Below are 17,329 nucleotides of genomic sequence, written 5' to 3' on the forward strand. Positions count from 1 at the left end.
TCTGGACTTCTAATTCTTGTCATCTGAAGAAATGGGTTGCCCCAGGAAAGCTCATGATACTATCTCCATGCTTTGTTAAGTCTTTAAGGTGCTACCAGACTATTTGTTTTTTAAGTTTTCACTTGGCTGTTGTATTTCAAGGGTGGGCTGTATGAGGGGAGCCAGGCTGGAGCACAGGTGGAGGACCCCAGGGCTCTGTCCGGTGACCCCATGTTCCTCTAGGATTGCCTGGTGTCTGGTTTTTGCCTGGATAGTCCAGTAATTGCATCTTCTGTCCCGTAAAAAAAAAAAAACAGAAAACACAGGACATATAAAATGTCCGGTATTTTGTTTTTCTTGGACAGAAGGCTGGTGAGACATTTCCCCCCTGCCACATCTGGTGGGGGCAGGGGGAATGGGGGAATTTAAAGGCACAGAAACTTTTTTTTTTCACTCAACAAGTTTGGTCCCCCCCCCCTTTTTTTCACAACCAATTCCTCCCCCCCAGAATGTTTTGTGAACGTATTTGGCAACTCTACGCGCCTCTCATTGGAGAAACGGGACAGTTGCCCGCCTCTAACCACCGCAACAAGGCAAGAGCTCTGGGAAGGATTCCCCCCCCCCCTCCCCCTCCCCCTCCCAGCAGGGCAGGCAGGACGATGACGTTGCAGGCGGGGAGGCGGTCCGTCCCCTGAGGACGAGACCATCCCGTGACTCACGGGGCGCGCCGGCCTGAGCGAAAGAGAAGGTTCGAGGAAAGGATAAGAAAAGGGGGCGGAGCTGTGAGGAAGAAGGCGAGTCAACTGCCCCTCCCCCACGCGCCTGAAGTCAGAGATAACCTCTGAGCATGCGTAGCAGCCGCGGGGCGTAGAACCACTCCGGAGATCCCAACGATCGCTCCGGCCCCCGTGTTCGGGCGGCGAGGGGGAAGGGAAGGAGAGGGAGCCGCCCCGAGGGAATCTCGCGAGAGGCGTTCTTTCTCTCCGCGCCCCGCCCCCTCCTCACGGCAGGACGGGATCTTTCGAGATCTCTCCCCCTCCCTCGAGAGGAGGCTGCCGGAGCCGCTGCTCATTTAAACGGGCTGCGTCGGCTGCGTCCGCACTAGTGAGGCGCAGGCGCCGGTCGGGACCGAGCCAGACCCTTGCGGAGCTCCTCAGCTTTTGCCCGGCGCCCTCCTCAGCCCCTCCGGCCGCAGCATGTCGGTGGTGGGCATCGATCTGGGCTTCCAGAGCTGCTATGTAGCCGTGGCCCGGGCCGGAGGCATCGAGACCGTCGCCAACGAGTACAGCGACCGCAGCACCCCGTGAGTAAAGGCGGGAGAGGCACGGGCCGGGGGGCGGCGCGCGGTACCGGGGCGTGTCAGGCCTGCGCCTGGGGCCTGCGGCGCTGCTTGCTGGGGGCACGCTGCTAACTTTAACGGGGGGGGGGGGGGGAGTAAATCTCCGTAGCGTGGAAAAGCCGCCGCCAAACCCGAAGCTGCAGGGCCCGGGAACGGCTGCGGTGAGCGGCGGGATGTTTGTCCCCGCAGAGAGCTCGTAGCAGCCCGGGCGCTCCCCTCGGACCTGCCTCCAGGGGTAGGCGCTGCTGCCGGCTCGTCGCGTGCCTGGGCACTGCGCCTGCGAGCCACGCTACGCCCCGTGGGGGCGCGTGTTTTCGGGAAAGGGAGCACAAGCAGCGAGGCCTGAAGTGAGCAGGTTGATGTGGGGAGGAGGGGAATGTAACTTCTCAAAACAATCGAACTCCTTCAAGTAAGAAACTTGTGTCAATGTGTTTGGTTCGCGTTTGTAGCCGGTACATACAGTAAATCCTCATTTAACGCTATAGATGCGTCTCTGAAAATGTTTGTGCTAAGCGAAAACGGGCTATGCGGGGTCAATTTTCCCATTCAAAAAATGGAAAAGGTGGTGGTGGCGGCCAGGTCAATTTTGTGTTGGTGTCGGGTCGTCAATGTCAACATGAAATATCTAGCAACACAAGATAACTAGCAACACAAATTGCTGTGGTTTGTTAAAACAAAGATAAACGTGAGTGAGCGGAGGAGCAGCTTGACCATGTGTATTCATCTGCTCATGTGTATTACCACTTTTCACCAACTTATACTGCTGTGCGAAGTAGTCCACCTCTTGATTATTTTTGTGTTATTTCGGGGATGGTCGTGTTATTCGAAAAACGTTCCCTAAAAAAAATCGTGCAATTGCGAAAATGTTAAGCAGGCAGTGTTAAATGAGTAATGACTATACATAAATGGAACCAAGAAGTTGAGAAACATGCTCTTTGTCACTGCTTGTATGTTTCAGCCTGTCCTCTGTGCTTTTTTTCACAGTCTTATGAACATTTTGTCTGTCAGCTCTTATGGGTACTCGTGGGGGAGTTTTGTACTACCTGCATAATGTAAAGTTTGTGCATAATTGTCTGCAGAATTTCATTTTTCCCTGGAGACTTGGTGCTGCATAGCTGCTGGCTGCCACTAGTGGCCACTGAATCAGGCAGAAAGCCCAGTTTATCACTTTGCAGTGTGCCTGTGTTGGTGGTGTGTGGGCCACAGTGAGAAGAGTACCCAATCTTGTCGGGATGGAGGCCCTGCAATTATTTACGTTCTGGCTACTGCATTCTTTGTCTTTCTGGGGCTGGAGCAAGAACAGGAGATCTAGCTGTGCTGGTTCTCTGAGGATGAGAAGTGGGCAGGACCTTCATTTCTTGGTGGCACAGTAATGAAACTGCATGAAGTCAAGCCTATGGCTGAACTCTGATGGCAGAGGGATGTGGGTGTCTGGCTCTGGGGAGATCTGTGTATGGCTGGTAAAGATTTGTGGACTATCCAATTCTCTCTCCTATTCTTCCTCCCTCCCCCCCGCCTTGCTGCTTCTATCAGATAGAGGCAGAAAAGGGTGAGGGGAAAGGGGGTACTTGAAAGTGTCAGTGCTGCACAGCTGAGCCTGGGATCAACTGTGCGGTGCTGCACGTGTGGAGCACAGGGTCATCTGGGGATGCCAGCTGATCCTGGGTTCCAACATGGCATTTTCGCTGAACCCAGGATCAGCTGGGGAATCCCCAGCAGACCCCGGGCTCCTGCCACACAGCTGAGTCGGAGATGGGCTCTGTGGGCCTGCCCCTTTGAATACCACTTTGGTGTTTCAAAGGGGCAGTGCTGCACAGCTGATCCCGGGATCAGCTGTGCAGTGCTGCACATGTGGAGCCAGGGATCAGCTGGGGACTCCAGCGTGGCATTTCTGCAGAACCTGAGATCAGCTGGGGAGTCCTCTGACCCTGGGGTGGGGAAATGTGGCATGGAACCTGTGTTGACCCTGGCTCTGCATGGCATTTCATTCAGCAGCAGAGCATGGAGCCCAGGGTCAGCAGGGGACTCAGTGTCCCGCGCTGACCCTGGGCTCTATGCTGCGCTACTGCTTTGATATGCACAAGAGACCCTGCTGGGGCTCTTGTACATTTCAAAGGAGGAATGTGGGAAGTGCCTGTTGAGTAGTGGATGGAAATTCCAATGACTACTCAATTAGTCAATCACTAGTTAACATCCTCAGTTCTGTGTGATAGAGATATAATAGTGTAGTATAGTTGATTGATGGATAAGCAAAAGCTTGTTGGTTAATGCTATCGATTACATGCTTATACAGAGGCAGCAGCATGGAGTGGGACTGAGGTTGGAGCGCACTGGCTGATGGCCCTGCCTCCAGGCACTATGTGTGGTGGTCTCTGTTGTATAAAGCTTATATATAAGGTTTATACTGCAGAGCCTGCAGCACAACTGGTTCCCCAGGAGAAGGACCAGGAGGTAGTGGCCCATTCCTGGTTGCCAGCCCCACTTCTTGGGAGCTGGCTTTGCTGCAGATTCTGTAGCATAGTTTTTGTACTGCAGAGCCAATGGCATGGGATAGCTAACGGCTCCCTCAGAGCAGGAGCCAGCATATAACTGTAGCGGAATCCAGTAAGCTGATGCTTATGGTTAATCATTTAAATTGTAATAACTTTACATCCCTAATGCTTACCTGGTTAACTGGCACCCAACCTGACCAGAGCAGCCCAGCTGGGCCCACCACTGGTGGGGGCGCTGCACCTGCCTGGTCAGGCCCACCATCCATGGCTCAGCGGGCGGTTAACCAGTTAAAGCTATAGTTAGCCACTTAACAAACTACTTGGGATATTACATCCCTACTCAGCAGTAGGGCTCCGGATGGAGCAGGGTGTTGTGTGTCTTCTCCCCCACCACCCTTTCAGCATGTCCTAAATTGCAATGGGCACCTCCCATTGCAAATACCCCCTTACAGCTCCTCCTCCCCTAGTCAGTGCCCTCTATTTGGGAACTTGAATTATAGTAATCCTACAAGGAAGAGTGAAAAAATGAGTCAACCAAAAGACTGCAAGGACTGTTGCTAAAAGACTTAAGATGCGTCACAGGTGCCAGCTGGGTACATCCAGATAGAGGCACCCTACCAAACATAACCGAGAAATAGGAACTGGGTGGTTGTTAGGGATGTTAAAATGCATTTAATTAACCATGTTTCGTCAGTTATATGGGAGGAGGCGGGAGGCTTTAAAATTGACTCCGAGCGCATATCTCCCTCCCCCAAGTTACTGCCTTGGAGTCCAGGAACCTCCGTGTAACCATAAGGTTAACTGATGAGCTCAGGCTCATCCATTAACTGTGTACATGGTTACACTTCCACACACCAAGAAGGGAAACTGAGGTAAGATGACTTATGTCAGTAATGTAGCTGAAATTAGAAGTGGCTGTAGGAGGGAGGAGGCTGACTTGTATAAAATTGTTCACTGTGTTTGCTGCTGCATTCTAGTGTGTAACAGGAGTGCGATGTTTCAGAGTAAATGTCCAGTCACTTGAAAACAATATGATAGGAACTGATAGTGTTTTACAGCAAACTCCTAGGTCTGGTAAAATTGTGCCTTTGGAACTCAATTTGTCAGTTTTTTCTCATCTTGCCTTGGAGACAGTGATGGATGACCAGCTGTATGGCCTCATTTTGCTTCCTTCTAAATAATGCTATAACTCTGGCTGTCTTTAAGGAATAAATGGACAAGAGCTGTGTGACTAATATGTTACTTTTACTGGTTCTATACAAAGTATTACTGTGAGTACTTGTTTCTTAAATGAGTATTTAAACAGATTTGAAAAACAATGTAATAAAAGTAGGCAGTAACAGTTTCAAGATGTTGGTTGTCAAATCTTTCCTATTCAGAAAATCATTGCTTTTTAGTTTTGCAACTCTGAAATGAGTGAGGCTTTCCATTTCCATATATACAGTATAATGCAATTTTGCCACGATAGCTAGTAGATGTTAAAAAATAAACTCATGCTGGATTTATACTAAGGGCAGTAGAGGATTAAAAACTTGGAAGTCATTTAGTTGGTGTATCAGAAACAAAATTTGAAATAACCTTAACCAAAGTTTGAAACAAATGTACAAAATATAATTACGTAATACCTCTTAGAGAGAGAAGAGGGCCTGGGTCTCAGAGAATGGATTCTTAGCACATAATATTAATTAGGCTCTTTAAAGGGTATCATCAGGTATGTACTCAAAAAAACAAGGCATCCAAAATCACTAGTCAATGTTGAAACTTTTGGTCCCAATGTGTAATCTAAAATGAGTTCAAAGTGAGTCTTGAACTTCTATGATACGTTTGATATTAACTGGTTCCATAGATTCAACACTTTCTATAAAAACCAAACCAATATGGAGGCAGGGTCAAATAATGTGGGTTGATCTAGTTTACATAATGAGTTTTAAACCAAGAACAGAATCAGGATGTGTGACTTGTTGTAGCAACTATATACTGAAATATTAGCAAAAATAACTTTGCGCAACTCATTACAGTTGAGTTTAAGGAAAATGAGTTGTCCTTGAATTCTACTCTTTGAGCCGTGCTTGTTAGGTTCTTAGTTTGGTGGGATCTACACGTGTTCATGCCATGGCAGAACATGACCTTAAACATTTACTCAATGTTTGCTCAACTTTGAATATATGGAGTCCCTTTCCCCAGTCATGCTGGTGAATGCTTACTATTGACTAGACCTATTGGGCATGAACCCTTTAACAATCATTGGCTTGAATATTTTTGTGTTGAGTTTGCTGACTTCATTTGTAACTGAGATGATGAAACCTAAAAGGGAATATTTTGAAGTGCTCATATGACACAAAAATGAACAGGAACATAACAGATTTCTGGAGAAAATGAATTCTCAATTTTGAAGATTTAAGTTGTCATTAAACAGAAGCAGAAATTGCACCAACCAATCAAAGGCCAATCTGGGAACTATATCAGCATAGCTTTGGTGCCATAACTATGCTGGCATAACCCTGTAGTACAGATACAGTCTATGCTGACAGAAGGGTTTTCTCCAGTAGTGGAGGATCACCAACTCCCTGAATGAAGGTAGGTAGATAACTAGGTTGATAGACGCATTCCTTCATTTACCTAATTGCATATATGCTATGAATTATCATGGAAAGAGCTACAGTTTTCCAAGGTGTTGATTTTTCACCCTGTGAGTGATGTAGCTAGGTTGACTTATTTTAAATGTAGACCATGCCTAAATAAATGGTTTGAGTAGCGCATACCAGATTCTACCCATATACAGTAAAACTCCGATGGTCCGGCACTCCTGATGGTCCGGCACCATCAGGAACCCAGAAGTGCTCCAGGCAGCCAGACCATTGGTGCTGCTCTGACCCCGGCTTCCCCGATTCTGCTGAAACTGACCAGCGGTTGACACCAGGAACCCTGAGGCAGAGCAGCTCTTCCCTGGCTTCCTGGAGTCAGCCACTGGTCAGTATCAGCAGCGGCTTACTTGGGGACATCTGGGATAGAGCAGCTGGGGTGCTGCCGGGTTGGTCCAGTAGCACCGCACCTCGGCGCTGTGGGACTAACCCAGCAGCACCCCAGCTGCTCTGCCCCAGGCGTCTCCAAAAGCAGCTGGGGTGCTGCCAGGTTGGTCTCGCCGCATCAAGGGTCGGTGCTACCGGACCAATCTGGCAGCACTCCAGCTGCTCTGCCCCAGGCGTTCCCCGTTCAACTGCTGCTGGTCAGTTTCAGCAGCGGCTGAATCAGGGACGCCTGGGACAGAGCCGGACTATCGGAAGGGGGGGCTATGAGGGGTCTGGGGTGGCATCCCCCACCCCACCCTAGACCCCTCAAAGCCCCCCTTTCCGATAGTCCAGCATATTTGATAATCCGGCACCCCCAGGGTCCTAAAGGTGCTGGATTATCGGAAGTTTACTGTAGTACCAAATTAAGGTAAGGGATTTTTAAGCCAATTTGAGTGTCCACGTCAGGAAGATGTGCTGGTTTAACTAAACAGATTAAGACCTTGATTTAACATAATTGGTGTAATGTATGTGTGGTAACTGGACTGCTGTCTTGTATGATAAGAGGAATTAATCTTCCAATGAAGTGCATAGGGACAAAGGATAAGTGTAAACCTAAGAATGGAGACTCAAGTGATTATATGAGCAGCACCCACATCTTACTTTGTTCTAACATAATATGGGAGGGAATTCAAAGCTTCTTTAACTGCTGAAATTCTGCCTTGATAAGCTTTCACTAAGCTTCCTGCATCTTTGATTGTAAGGGCATCTGCTTCTATTTAAAATTTATTGCTGTTTGTAAACTAAATTGTAACCAGTTAGTGTGCTTGTCCTGTAATGTTTTTTTGAAATAACTTAAGTGGCTATGTTCCTTAAGAATACATAAAGTATATAGCTTGAGATTTGATGCGTCTGTGTTATACCTGTGACTGAGGTCTGTGTATAGTCAGCTGGAAGGAAAAGGAAATAGTATCAAGTGTCTTAAAATACACAGAAAATATTTAGGAAGACTTGGCCAGTAATGCCAGTATAGGCCAGGCAGGTTCCAAACACAATAGTAAAGAATTGCAAAGCTCCCCAACATTCATTTGCCAGCAATCAGGGAGCGAAATCTTTGATAAATGTCTTCATTTGGTTTACTTATTATGTTCCTGTGAGTTCAGAATGATTGAGAAATTTTGTAGTTACATAGCTAAATATGCTCATGTATCCACGAGAGATGAAGAACCCTCCAGTTAATGTATCTATATTAGTTTAAGGCCAATTTCGTTTAATAAATCTGGTTTCTTGTAGTTAGGTCTACACTAAAAATGCTGCAGTGGCATTTCTTCCATTGCTGTAGTAAATCCATCTCTGAGGCCATAGCTAGGCAGACGGAACAATTCTTCGAGGCTTTGTCTACACTGCTGGTAGGGAGTATGCAAATGAGGTGTGGATTAGCATGTCATGGCTCATCATTTGCGTAATTTATGCACACCATTTTTGCCCCGGGGGCGGGGGGAGGGAGGGGGTAGTGGATGTGATTTGTTGCGCAAAACCCCCGTTTTCCACAAGATCCTTATGCCCCAAAAAAGGATGTTTACCGATCTTGCGGAAAACGTGGTTTTTGCGCAAAAAAACGCGTCCACACTACTTTTTTCTGCAAAAGCCCTTTTCACAAAAACGGTGTGCATAAATTATACAAATGAGGCATGGTATGCTAATCCACACCTCATTTGTATACTCACTGCTGGTAAAACCAGCAGTGTAGACTTAGCTCCATTTACTAGCAGTGTCTACACGGGGGCTTAAGTTGACTTGCTTTATCAAACAGTCCATAACATTTTTCACAGTCTTGTGCTATGTAGTGAAGTTGACCTAACTTTGCAGGGTAAACCAGCCTGTAATATTAGCTTTATAATTGCCATGTTTTTCATAAAATAGAACCTGTTAGTTTTTTTTATTTGTCAAGCCTTTGAATTCTGTTAAGCGCCAGACAGGTTTTTAAATAGATTCCTTTTAATTTCATTTCAGTGTACTCCTACAAGTAAGTACATGACTAGCTTTCACTTGTTAACTGGATATAGCCGTTGTTGGTGATGTAAATAGGCTCTTACCACATTCATAGCCATGAAAAATGTCATGGACCATGAAGAAATCCGATCTCCCCTGTGAAGTCTGGTCTTTTGTGTACTTCTCCCTCATTTTGGTATACATTTTTGAAGGGGACCACTTTCCCCATCTCTTCTGAGGCCCTGTGTCTCATGCTCCATTCCCTCTCCTTCTGTGGTTCACTGTCCCCATCCACGCTCACTTTCACCTTGCAGGCACAGGAGGTTGGGGTATGTGAGGAGTGTGAGGACTAGAGATGCTAACTAGTGTGTACTTGTGTAAACATGTAACTGCTGTACATTTTAGCAGTTACATGTTTACCTGTGGGTGGGGGAGGTAGGTGGGAGCTGGTGCTCATTGACAGCGGGTTTAACAGCTTGCTTTCCATGAGCACTGACTCCCATCTGCCCTGCAGGGGGCTCCACAGGTGCCAATATGTATGGGGAGCCCACTTGAAATCTGCTTCCCATGTGTACCAGCTCCTGCCTCCCCTCTCAGCCCCCACTCTGCTGCCTCTCTGTCGGAGGCAGTGGTGTGGTGCAGCCAGCTCTCCAGGAGCTGGCATGCATGGGGTGCCAGCTTAAAAGCCCCTAACCTTGCTGCCTAGTAGTGGGGGTGCATATAGTTGTTAGGATTAATTGATAAGCCCAGGCTTATGGGTTAATCATGTGATCGACTATATGCCAACATCCCTAGTCCAGACTAGGAATGAGAGTGCATAACAGAGTAAATGGTTAACCGATACGCTTGGGCTTAAAAGCCAGCTTGTGGTATTCACTGGCTCGTAGGGGAGCCAGCTGCAGGTGCGTGTAACGGTTGAGTTTTTCAGTGGTTACATGTTTAGGCAAATATTGGCATTTTAACACCCCTAGTGAGGACTCCAGCTGTGGAATAGAGTGGAGCCAGGGAAGAGGGGTATGGGGCACAAGAGAGGGTTCTGGGCTCAGTCATGGGGTTGCAGAGCAAGGTCCAGGTGGTGTTTCCAGATGCAGTTGTCAGATTCTTGCAAGCTCTGAGGTGCAGGAGCCAGTCACTGGGAATTGCAGAGCCAGCATTAGGGCAGAGGCAGTGCATGGAGTCTTCCTGGCCACTTCTGCACCTAGAGGCTGCTGCAGTGACCTTGCAGATGTTTCTGGGAGCTGTGCTGCATAAGGGCAGGTAAGCCTGCCTTAGCTGCAGGACCCAAGAAGCACTGGGAAGAAGGGGGAGGAGTCTATCAGTAGGGCGCACGGACCACATGGAGTTCCCTTGCAGACCACAGAGAAATACATATTTTACAGGGGAGACAAGCATATCTCCAACTGGGGCTCCTGACCCAAAAGAGGGTCATGGGAAAGTTGCAAGGTTATTGTAGTAGAGTCATGGTGTTGCCACCTTTACTTCTGCCTTCAAAGCTGCGTGGCCGGAATGGCAGCTGCTGGTCAGTTGCCCAGCTCTGAGGCAATACCATACCATGCCATCCTTAATTCTGCTCTGCTGCTGGCAGTGGCAGTGCTGTCAGAGCTGGACTCCTGCCTAGTTACTGCTGCTTGCCAGCTGCCAAGTTCTAAGGGAAGTGCTGCTACCAGCAACAGCACAGAAATAAGGGTGGTAATTCCGTGACACACAATAACCTTGCAAACCCCTCCTCACAACCCTTTTTGGGTCAGGACTCCTACAGTTACAACCGTAAATTCATATTAAGTATGTGAAAACATGAGATTGTTTTTTTTTTTTTTTTTTTTTTTTTTTTTTTTATAACCCTATGACCATGAAATTGATCACAAAGGACTGATTTTGGTTGGGCCTTGGCTATATAAATAATCAACATGATCATGTCACGGCAAATTTCAATGCTGGTGGTGTCTGTATATTCAATATTTTTAAGCTAATTAACACAGTGGGATATTCCAGAAACACATTTTCTTTTGTTTCCCACAGGACCACAAGTTCTGTAGTGGAGCTGTCTTGTCTGCTGCATTGAGCTCAATGTAATAATATCTATTACCAGGCCTCGACAAACTATACAGTCTACTCACCCATGGTGAATAGACTTCAGCCGCGTGCCCTGTTGATTTGCGGCGCGCGCATGCGCAATGCGGCTCTTGTGCATGCGTAGTATGGGGCTGGCAAGCGGTTTTCGCTGCCATTTGTCAAGCCCTGTATTAAGATATGTTTAAGTAGTAAAAAACGGTTGAAATAATCATTTTGTCAGCAAGGAACATTGTAGACAATTTGGCCTAATGGAACCATGTGGGTAATCTGTTTTTGTAAGGGCTATTAAACTTTAAGATGAGTGTGAAAATACTTCAGGTAAGGAAGTTTGACCAGAAGTATGTAACTCTTAACTCTTTAAAAAAGATGGACTTCTTTTATCTCTTAAAGAATGGAAGGCATCACAAAGCAGTATATAAAATTATTTTCCATAAAGTGTATTTATTTGGCTTTCCGTCATCTAAATCTTAATGATTACAGTAGACTTCCGATAATCCGGCACCTTCGGGACCTAGATGGTGCCGGATTATGGGATATGCTGGAGTACCAGGAGGTACTTATAAAGGGGCATACTCCCAACCCAATCCCGCTCTCCTCCCCACCCCCCACCTTATGCTCGGGTCCCAGAGCCGCTAGTATGGCTGTGCGTCTCTCTCCAGGTGCTGGGGCATGTGCGCTGAGTGGCCTGATTTTCAGTGAGCTGGCCGGGACGCCACGTGCGACCCAGTCCCCTTCCCCTCCCCTTTCTTTCCCCAGAACCAAACACCTCCTCTCCCTGCTGTCATCCAATCCCCCTTCTCCCCCAACCTTATGTCTGGGTCCCGAAGCAGCTGCCTGTGTTCAGCAGTCGGCTGCTAGTACTTGCAGGCTGGACGATGAGTGCCCTGGGGACCATGAGTGGAATGGCGTGGACTATGAGCGTGTGTGCGGCTCACAGCGGCCTGGCCGTGAGAACAGCTGACCTGAGCGGTTCCGGGTTCCAGTTGATGCCAGACTATCAGGAGTGCCAGACAACTGGATGCCGGACTATTAGAGTTTTACTATACTTTGGAGTTTGTGCACTTTTTGTCTTGTGCTTATTTTATCCAGTCTTGCTGCTTGTTGGAGCTGCAGAGTTAACTTGAAATTTGGAAAAATGGGAAGTAATAAATAGTTGGCTAATTTTAACTATAAAATGATTTTTTGTCCTTAGTATAACTTTTATATTGACAAATATGATAGTGAAATTGGGTATCTATGATCACCTGCTTTAATGGATAAAAATTAGCTCTCAACTGTAAATTAATCTTGCAGTGAACAACCATCTACTATCCACCTGTGTAAATTACTTTGCCAGTAAACTTTCAGAAGTGACTAGAAATAGTTTTAAATTGTGAATTGTCTTGGTGAAGAATGTAAACATGTTTACATGTTAAAATTAAGACTGGACAAATGTTTTTTTTATGAAACTTAAAGTATGTAACTGAGTAGTTTGCTCTTCTATCATAATGAGTGTCCACAAATTTTAATGGACTAAATTAGGGAATGACTACTAGCAGGTTTCACTGCTCATAAATTCACTGTTTGTTAGAAAATTGCTCCATAATGAGTGTTAAGCTCTTCAGATATTGTTCTAGAGTGGTGGTTTTCAAACTGAAGTCCATGGACCACTTGTGATCCAAACTGCCTTGCAGGTGGGCTGTGGATTGAGGCTCAGCCCCTTGACACCTCCTGGATTAGGGAGTCCTCACTGGTGCTCCAGCCTTACTGGGGAGCAAGCAGCTACATGCGCTGCTGCTCCCCCTTTACCTGACTGGAGAAATGGCAGTGCACAGATGCGCTGCTTGGAGGCTTCTCCCGCTGCTCTTCCATTGGCTTGAGTCACAGCCAAAGGGAGTGCCGGGGGGCACGAAGTTAGGTGAGCACCTCCCATCCTCTCTTATTCCCAGATTCTGCACTGCCATCTCCCTCATGCATCCCACCTACTCCTTCTGAGACCTTACACCCCAGCCCACTACTTTATCCTCCCTTCTTGCACTCACATTCCTGGCAGGCATCCCCACCCCATGTCCACTGCTGCGCCCTTCCTTCATTCCAGACACCTCACCGTCAGCCTGCTCCGGCACCCTCCCTCCCGGCCAGACCTCACACCTTTATACAGCCCCCTCCCTATCCCACTCCCTGGCAGCCCCCTTCTGCACACTGAGCCCTTCATTTTTGGCCTCACCCCAAAGCCTGGGCAGGGGGCTCACAAAATCTAACAACCCCAGAACTTCAAAAAAGTTAATCTGGCCCATGGGAAGCTCTGTGCCTCAGTCCTCCCTCCTCCCTCCCCTCTCCTAGCACACCCTAGGGCTAGAGTGCTAGGAGAATGAGGTGTCGGTTGGGGGCCACATCAGTGAGGATTGGGGTTTTTTGCCTCTCTTGTGTGACCCCCGACTGATTTTTCCCACCTCCTCCCCCAATAGAGCGATTGCTTCTGACCCAAAATGGATTCCTCACCCCTGCTAACTAAAGACAATATTGAAACCTTTTGTCTTGGACATAGTTTTAATAATATTAAGTTTGGTAAACTAACATGATGAAGTATTTAATCTATTGAATTATTTTGATTTATTTAATATTTTCTTTCTTACCAGTTATATACACTCTTATGTTAGTAGCTCTGGTAAGCTAATATGAATAATTTAGTTTTCAAGGTAAGGGTGTTAAATAGAGGTTAGTAAGTTTAATCAAGTAGTTGGAATTTCCATCGATTATTCGATTAGTTGATAAGGGGGTTCACTGTGACTCTGCTTTTTAAACGTAGTAAGAACTGCCAGACTCGCACTACATTTAAAAAGCAGAGGTGCAGCGTCTGGGACCTGGTGCGAGCCCAGACTGCTCAGTCCCATCTCGTGCCGGGTTCCCCCACTGTGCCTCTTCCCCCGGCCTCTACAGAGACGGTGGTGGGGGGAACTGGCTTTTGAGCCGGCTCCCTCCAGTACTGTCTTCTGCTCCCGCCTTGCTGCATCTGATACAGAGGCTTCAGGGGAGAGGGAAGCATCTAGTTGAGTAGTGACTACTTGACTAGTCGCTTACATCCCTAATTCAGCGTATTTAGAAATAAGCAAGGACATTCCATCATTATGGGTGGTTGGCTGGTGGTCCGTGTAAAGATTTGTGTTGAATGGGGTGGGACACAGGCCAAAAAGTCTGGAGAACCATTGTTCTAGAGCAGTGGTCTCCAACCTTTTTACGCCCAATTCACTTTTTAAATCTCAGAACAGGCGAAGATCTACCGCCTCACCCCTTCCTTGAAGCCCTGCCCTCTCTATTCTCCTCCTGTCCATCACTTGCTATCCCCAATTCTTACTTACACCCTCTGATACAGTTTATTTTTAAATTATGCGATATATAAAATTAAAATCACGTGTTTATAGTTATGAAATAAATGGTCTGGTTTTTACTCATGCTATTTAAATCTAAAATGAAGCATTTATAATTATACATTTTCTGGGGACAGAGTTCTGCGGCTGGGGGCAGGGAAGAGGGAACAGAGTGCTGGGAGGGCAGAGGACAGGGTTCTGCAGCTGGGGACACGGTGCCAGTGGGGACAGAGTTTGGGGAGTGGGGATGGGAATAGTGACAGCATTCTGTAGCTGGGGATAGGAGAGTGGGGACAGAGTTCTGTGACTGGGGAGTGGGGTCTGGGGAGCAGGGAGTGGGGTGCCAGTGGAGGCAGAGAGTCCCCTGCATCTGCCTTCTCCCAGGATTCCCCCCCAAGGGAAACCAGCACGTGCCTGCCCCAGGGCCAACCCGCCGCGGCGCTGGGAAGCCCCCTATGTACCTTCTCCGGGCCGACTCCCACTCCAGTGCAGGGAAGCCAGCCCCCTGCGCATGCCTCCCCCAGGGCTGACCCCCCCCCCCCCCCCCGCGCACCGGGAAACCCCGGGGCTGACTCACTGCTCCTGTGCGGTGCAGGGAGCCAATGCTCCCTCCCACAGTACACCCGGCAGAGCAGCTAGCGCACTTCCGGAATCGCCAGAAGTAGCGCTAAGCTGCGGGAAGCTGACACCCCCGGGAAGCTGACACTACCTCCATTTTCACTTGAGGTAGGTAGTGGGGCTTCTCGGGGGTGGGAGGAAAATGGGGGCGGGGCGGACAGGAGGCCTTGCAATCAACTAGTCGATAGTGATCGACCTGTTGGTGACCACGGTTCTAGAGCCATAATGGCAGAGTATGTTCTACATTAAAATATTGGATTTATGTAGTGATAGGCTTGATTTATGTAGTGATAGGCTTAATCTTTAAACAGTTTTTTTAAAATCTCTGACTGCTTGTTAGAAATATTTTATTTCTAAATTTAAATTAGTTCAGAAATATTTCTTCTCGTAGATCGTGTGTAGCTTTTGGTCCCAAGAATCGTTCAATTGGAGCTGCAGCTAAAAGCCAGGTAAGGTTTTTGTATGTTCAATAATTGCTTATAAGACAAAGTAAAACTGTTAGCATAGTTTAATAGTGAAATAAATTATTTTTAAAGAGACTGCAAAAGTCTGTGGGGAAATAGGTATTCACACATCTTAAGAAGCATTTGTGCTTTAAACTGTTCAGTTTGTAACATTGTAATGTATTCTGTCATTGTTCTGGATTGGGATTTAAGGATTATGTAAGTGTGCTACTTGGTGTACATAATAGAATTTGTACCTTTTCCTTTTTTAAAGAAAATTGAGAAATGACTTACCAAAAAGTTTAATGTTTGTATTGCATAACCAAACACTCAAAGTAAATAACATTTTCTCATGAGTATTGGTTCATCCACTTTATACATATAAATTAGGATAATGTTTTTATTATAAGATTGCATATGCATACTGTTCTTTACACAGGACAGTGCACAGGTTGAAGGCAAAAGGGGCAGATTTAAGGTTGCATGGACAACTATAAATCTGTCATTCTACGTGCTTAACTACAACATAAATAAATATTTGCTATTAGTTTTTATATATAATTGGATGTATTTTGTTCTCCCTAATGCAAATAATTGAATAGTTATATAAATATTAATAAGGGAGTAAGGCAAGAGTTAGCGGACTTCTGACTTTCCCTATCTAGCAGTCAGATTGTCATCAATTTTTATTTTTGTAAAAGATGTTTCATGCCAGATATACTTTGTCACATGCAGAAAGTATCTTTATAATTGCTACCAACTTTTCTCAAGAACAAATATCTCTAGATTCTAGGATACTTCCAGAATACTTGAGATGCTTGAACACATAGAGTTTGTACTAGCACATTGTAATTGTGCTACAATTACACCTGTGGTGTGGCTCTACATTTTAAATGTAGTAAGAGCGTCTGGACTCTTACTTCAGTTAAAATGCAGATGAGCAGTGTCCCGGACCAGTGTGAGCCAAGACAGCTTGGTCCTGGCTTGTGCCAAGTCCAGCAGTCCCTGTTGATGGTGGCCAACCTTAGCTGCTGTAAACAGGGGCTCCTTGGCTGCCTCTGATAGAGCTTATCGTTATCAGGTAGTTGACTGCTCACTAACATCCCTAATTGGTGTAGGTACATGATTGATATAAGGTTTAAATGGTAATTGGATTTTTGGAAGTTCTAAGAGCAAGTTGCCTTTTAAAGGAACAGTCAGTTTAAAAATAAAGGAAGATTTATTTTTAAAAAAAAGTAAAGATAATGTCTGATACTACACATGTCCTTGAGTGTCCCACCAATTTTTTGTCTAAGACCTTGTCTACAGTAAAAAGTTGTCCATTTATCTATGCTGATTAGGGGTGTGAAAAATCCATACCCTTGAAGTGTAGTTAAGTCAACCTACCTCTCTGTAGACAGTGTTAAATTGACAAAATAATTCTCTTCATTTAGTTAGTGCCTCTTGGGGAGGTGGATTATCTATAGTCTGATGGGAGAAGCCTCTTGTCAGCATAGATAATGAGTGACTCTACATGAAGTGATTCAACGGCTGCAACACAGCTGTGCTGCTTGTAGCATTTTAAGTGTAGACAAGCAGAGTTTCCTTGTTTCGCTTTCCCTTGTTTCTAGTGAAAGAATCATGTAAATATAATGGAAAATTTAGCGTGTGGAAAGATTGCTATATGTAAAGTGCTGCTAATAGTCCTTGAAATAGGAAGGCGCCAAAGTACTTTGTATTATCATGCAAGAATGTTCCATTGAAAAGGCTGGCCAGAGCAGGACAAGATGATGGACCTGAAACTGACATTTCAGTTAATGTGTTCATGTCCTTCCTAACTTAGTTGATGGCAAATTGTGCAAGGTAGTCAAAGCAGGGGAAGAGAAGAATACAGTGGAAGAGAGATGTTGCTAAAGATAGATTTTATGGCTATTTACAGAATACCTCTTAAGAGTCAACTTTTTATGTGGATTTTCATAAATATTTGCTTAAGGTTTTGAAGTACAATTTTAAAAAACATGAACAAATTACTGCAAGAATCATTTGGGAGATGAAAGAG

The 17,329-nt window shown here is 46.1% G+C and overlaps 1 protein-coding gene across 2 annotated transcripts in view; it reads left to right on the top strand.

The window, feature by feature from the left end:
* The first annotated feature begins 687 nt into the window (after positions 1–687).
* Positions 688–17,329, top strand: part of HSPA4 (heat shock protein family A (Hsp70) member 4) — a 51,181-nt gene continuing 34,539 nt past the window's right edge. Inside the window, exons 1-2 of one of the 2 annotated variants that reach the window (XM_006128531.5) lie at positions 688–1,282; positions 15,240–15,297. In XM_006128531.5, coding sequence (XP_006128593.1) covers positions 1,176–1,282; positions 15,240–15,297 — 165 coding nt within the window. In that variant the 5' untranslated portion in view covers positions 688–1,175. Of the gene's footprint in view, positions 1,283–1,662; positions 1,728–15,239; positions 15,298–17,329 lie in introns of those variants that run through there. The other variant, XM_075900320.2, reaches the window with a different exon arrangement.

This window comes from Pelodiscus sinensis, chromosome 16 (genome assembly GCF_052426305.1).
Source record: "Pelodiscus sinensis isolate ZL-2025 chromosome 16, ASM5242630v1, whole genome shotgun sequence".
NCBI lineage: Eukaryota > Metazoa > Chordata > Testudines > Trionychidae > Pelodiscus > Pelodiscus sinensis.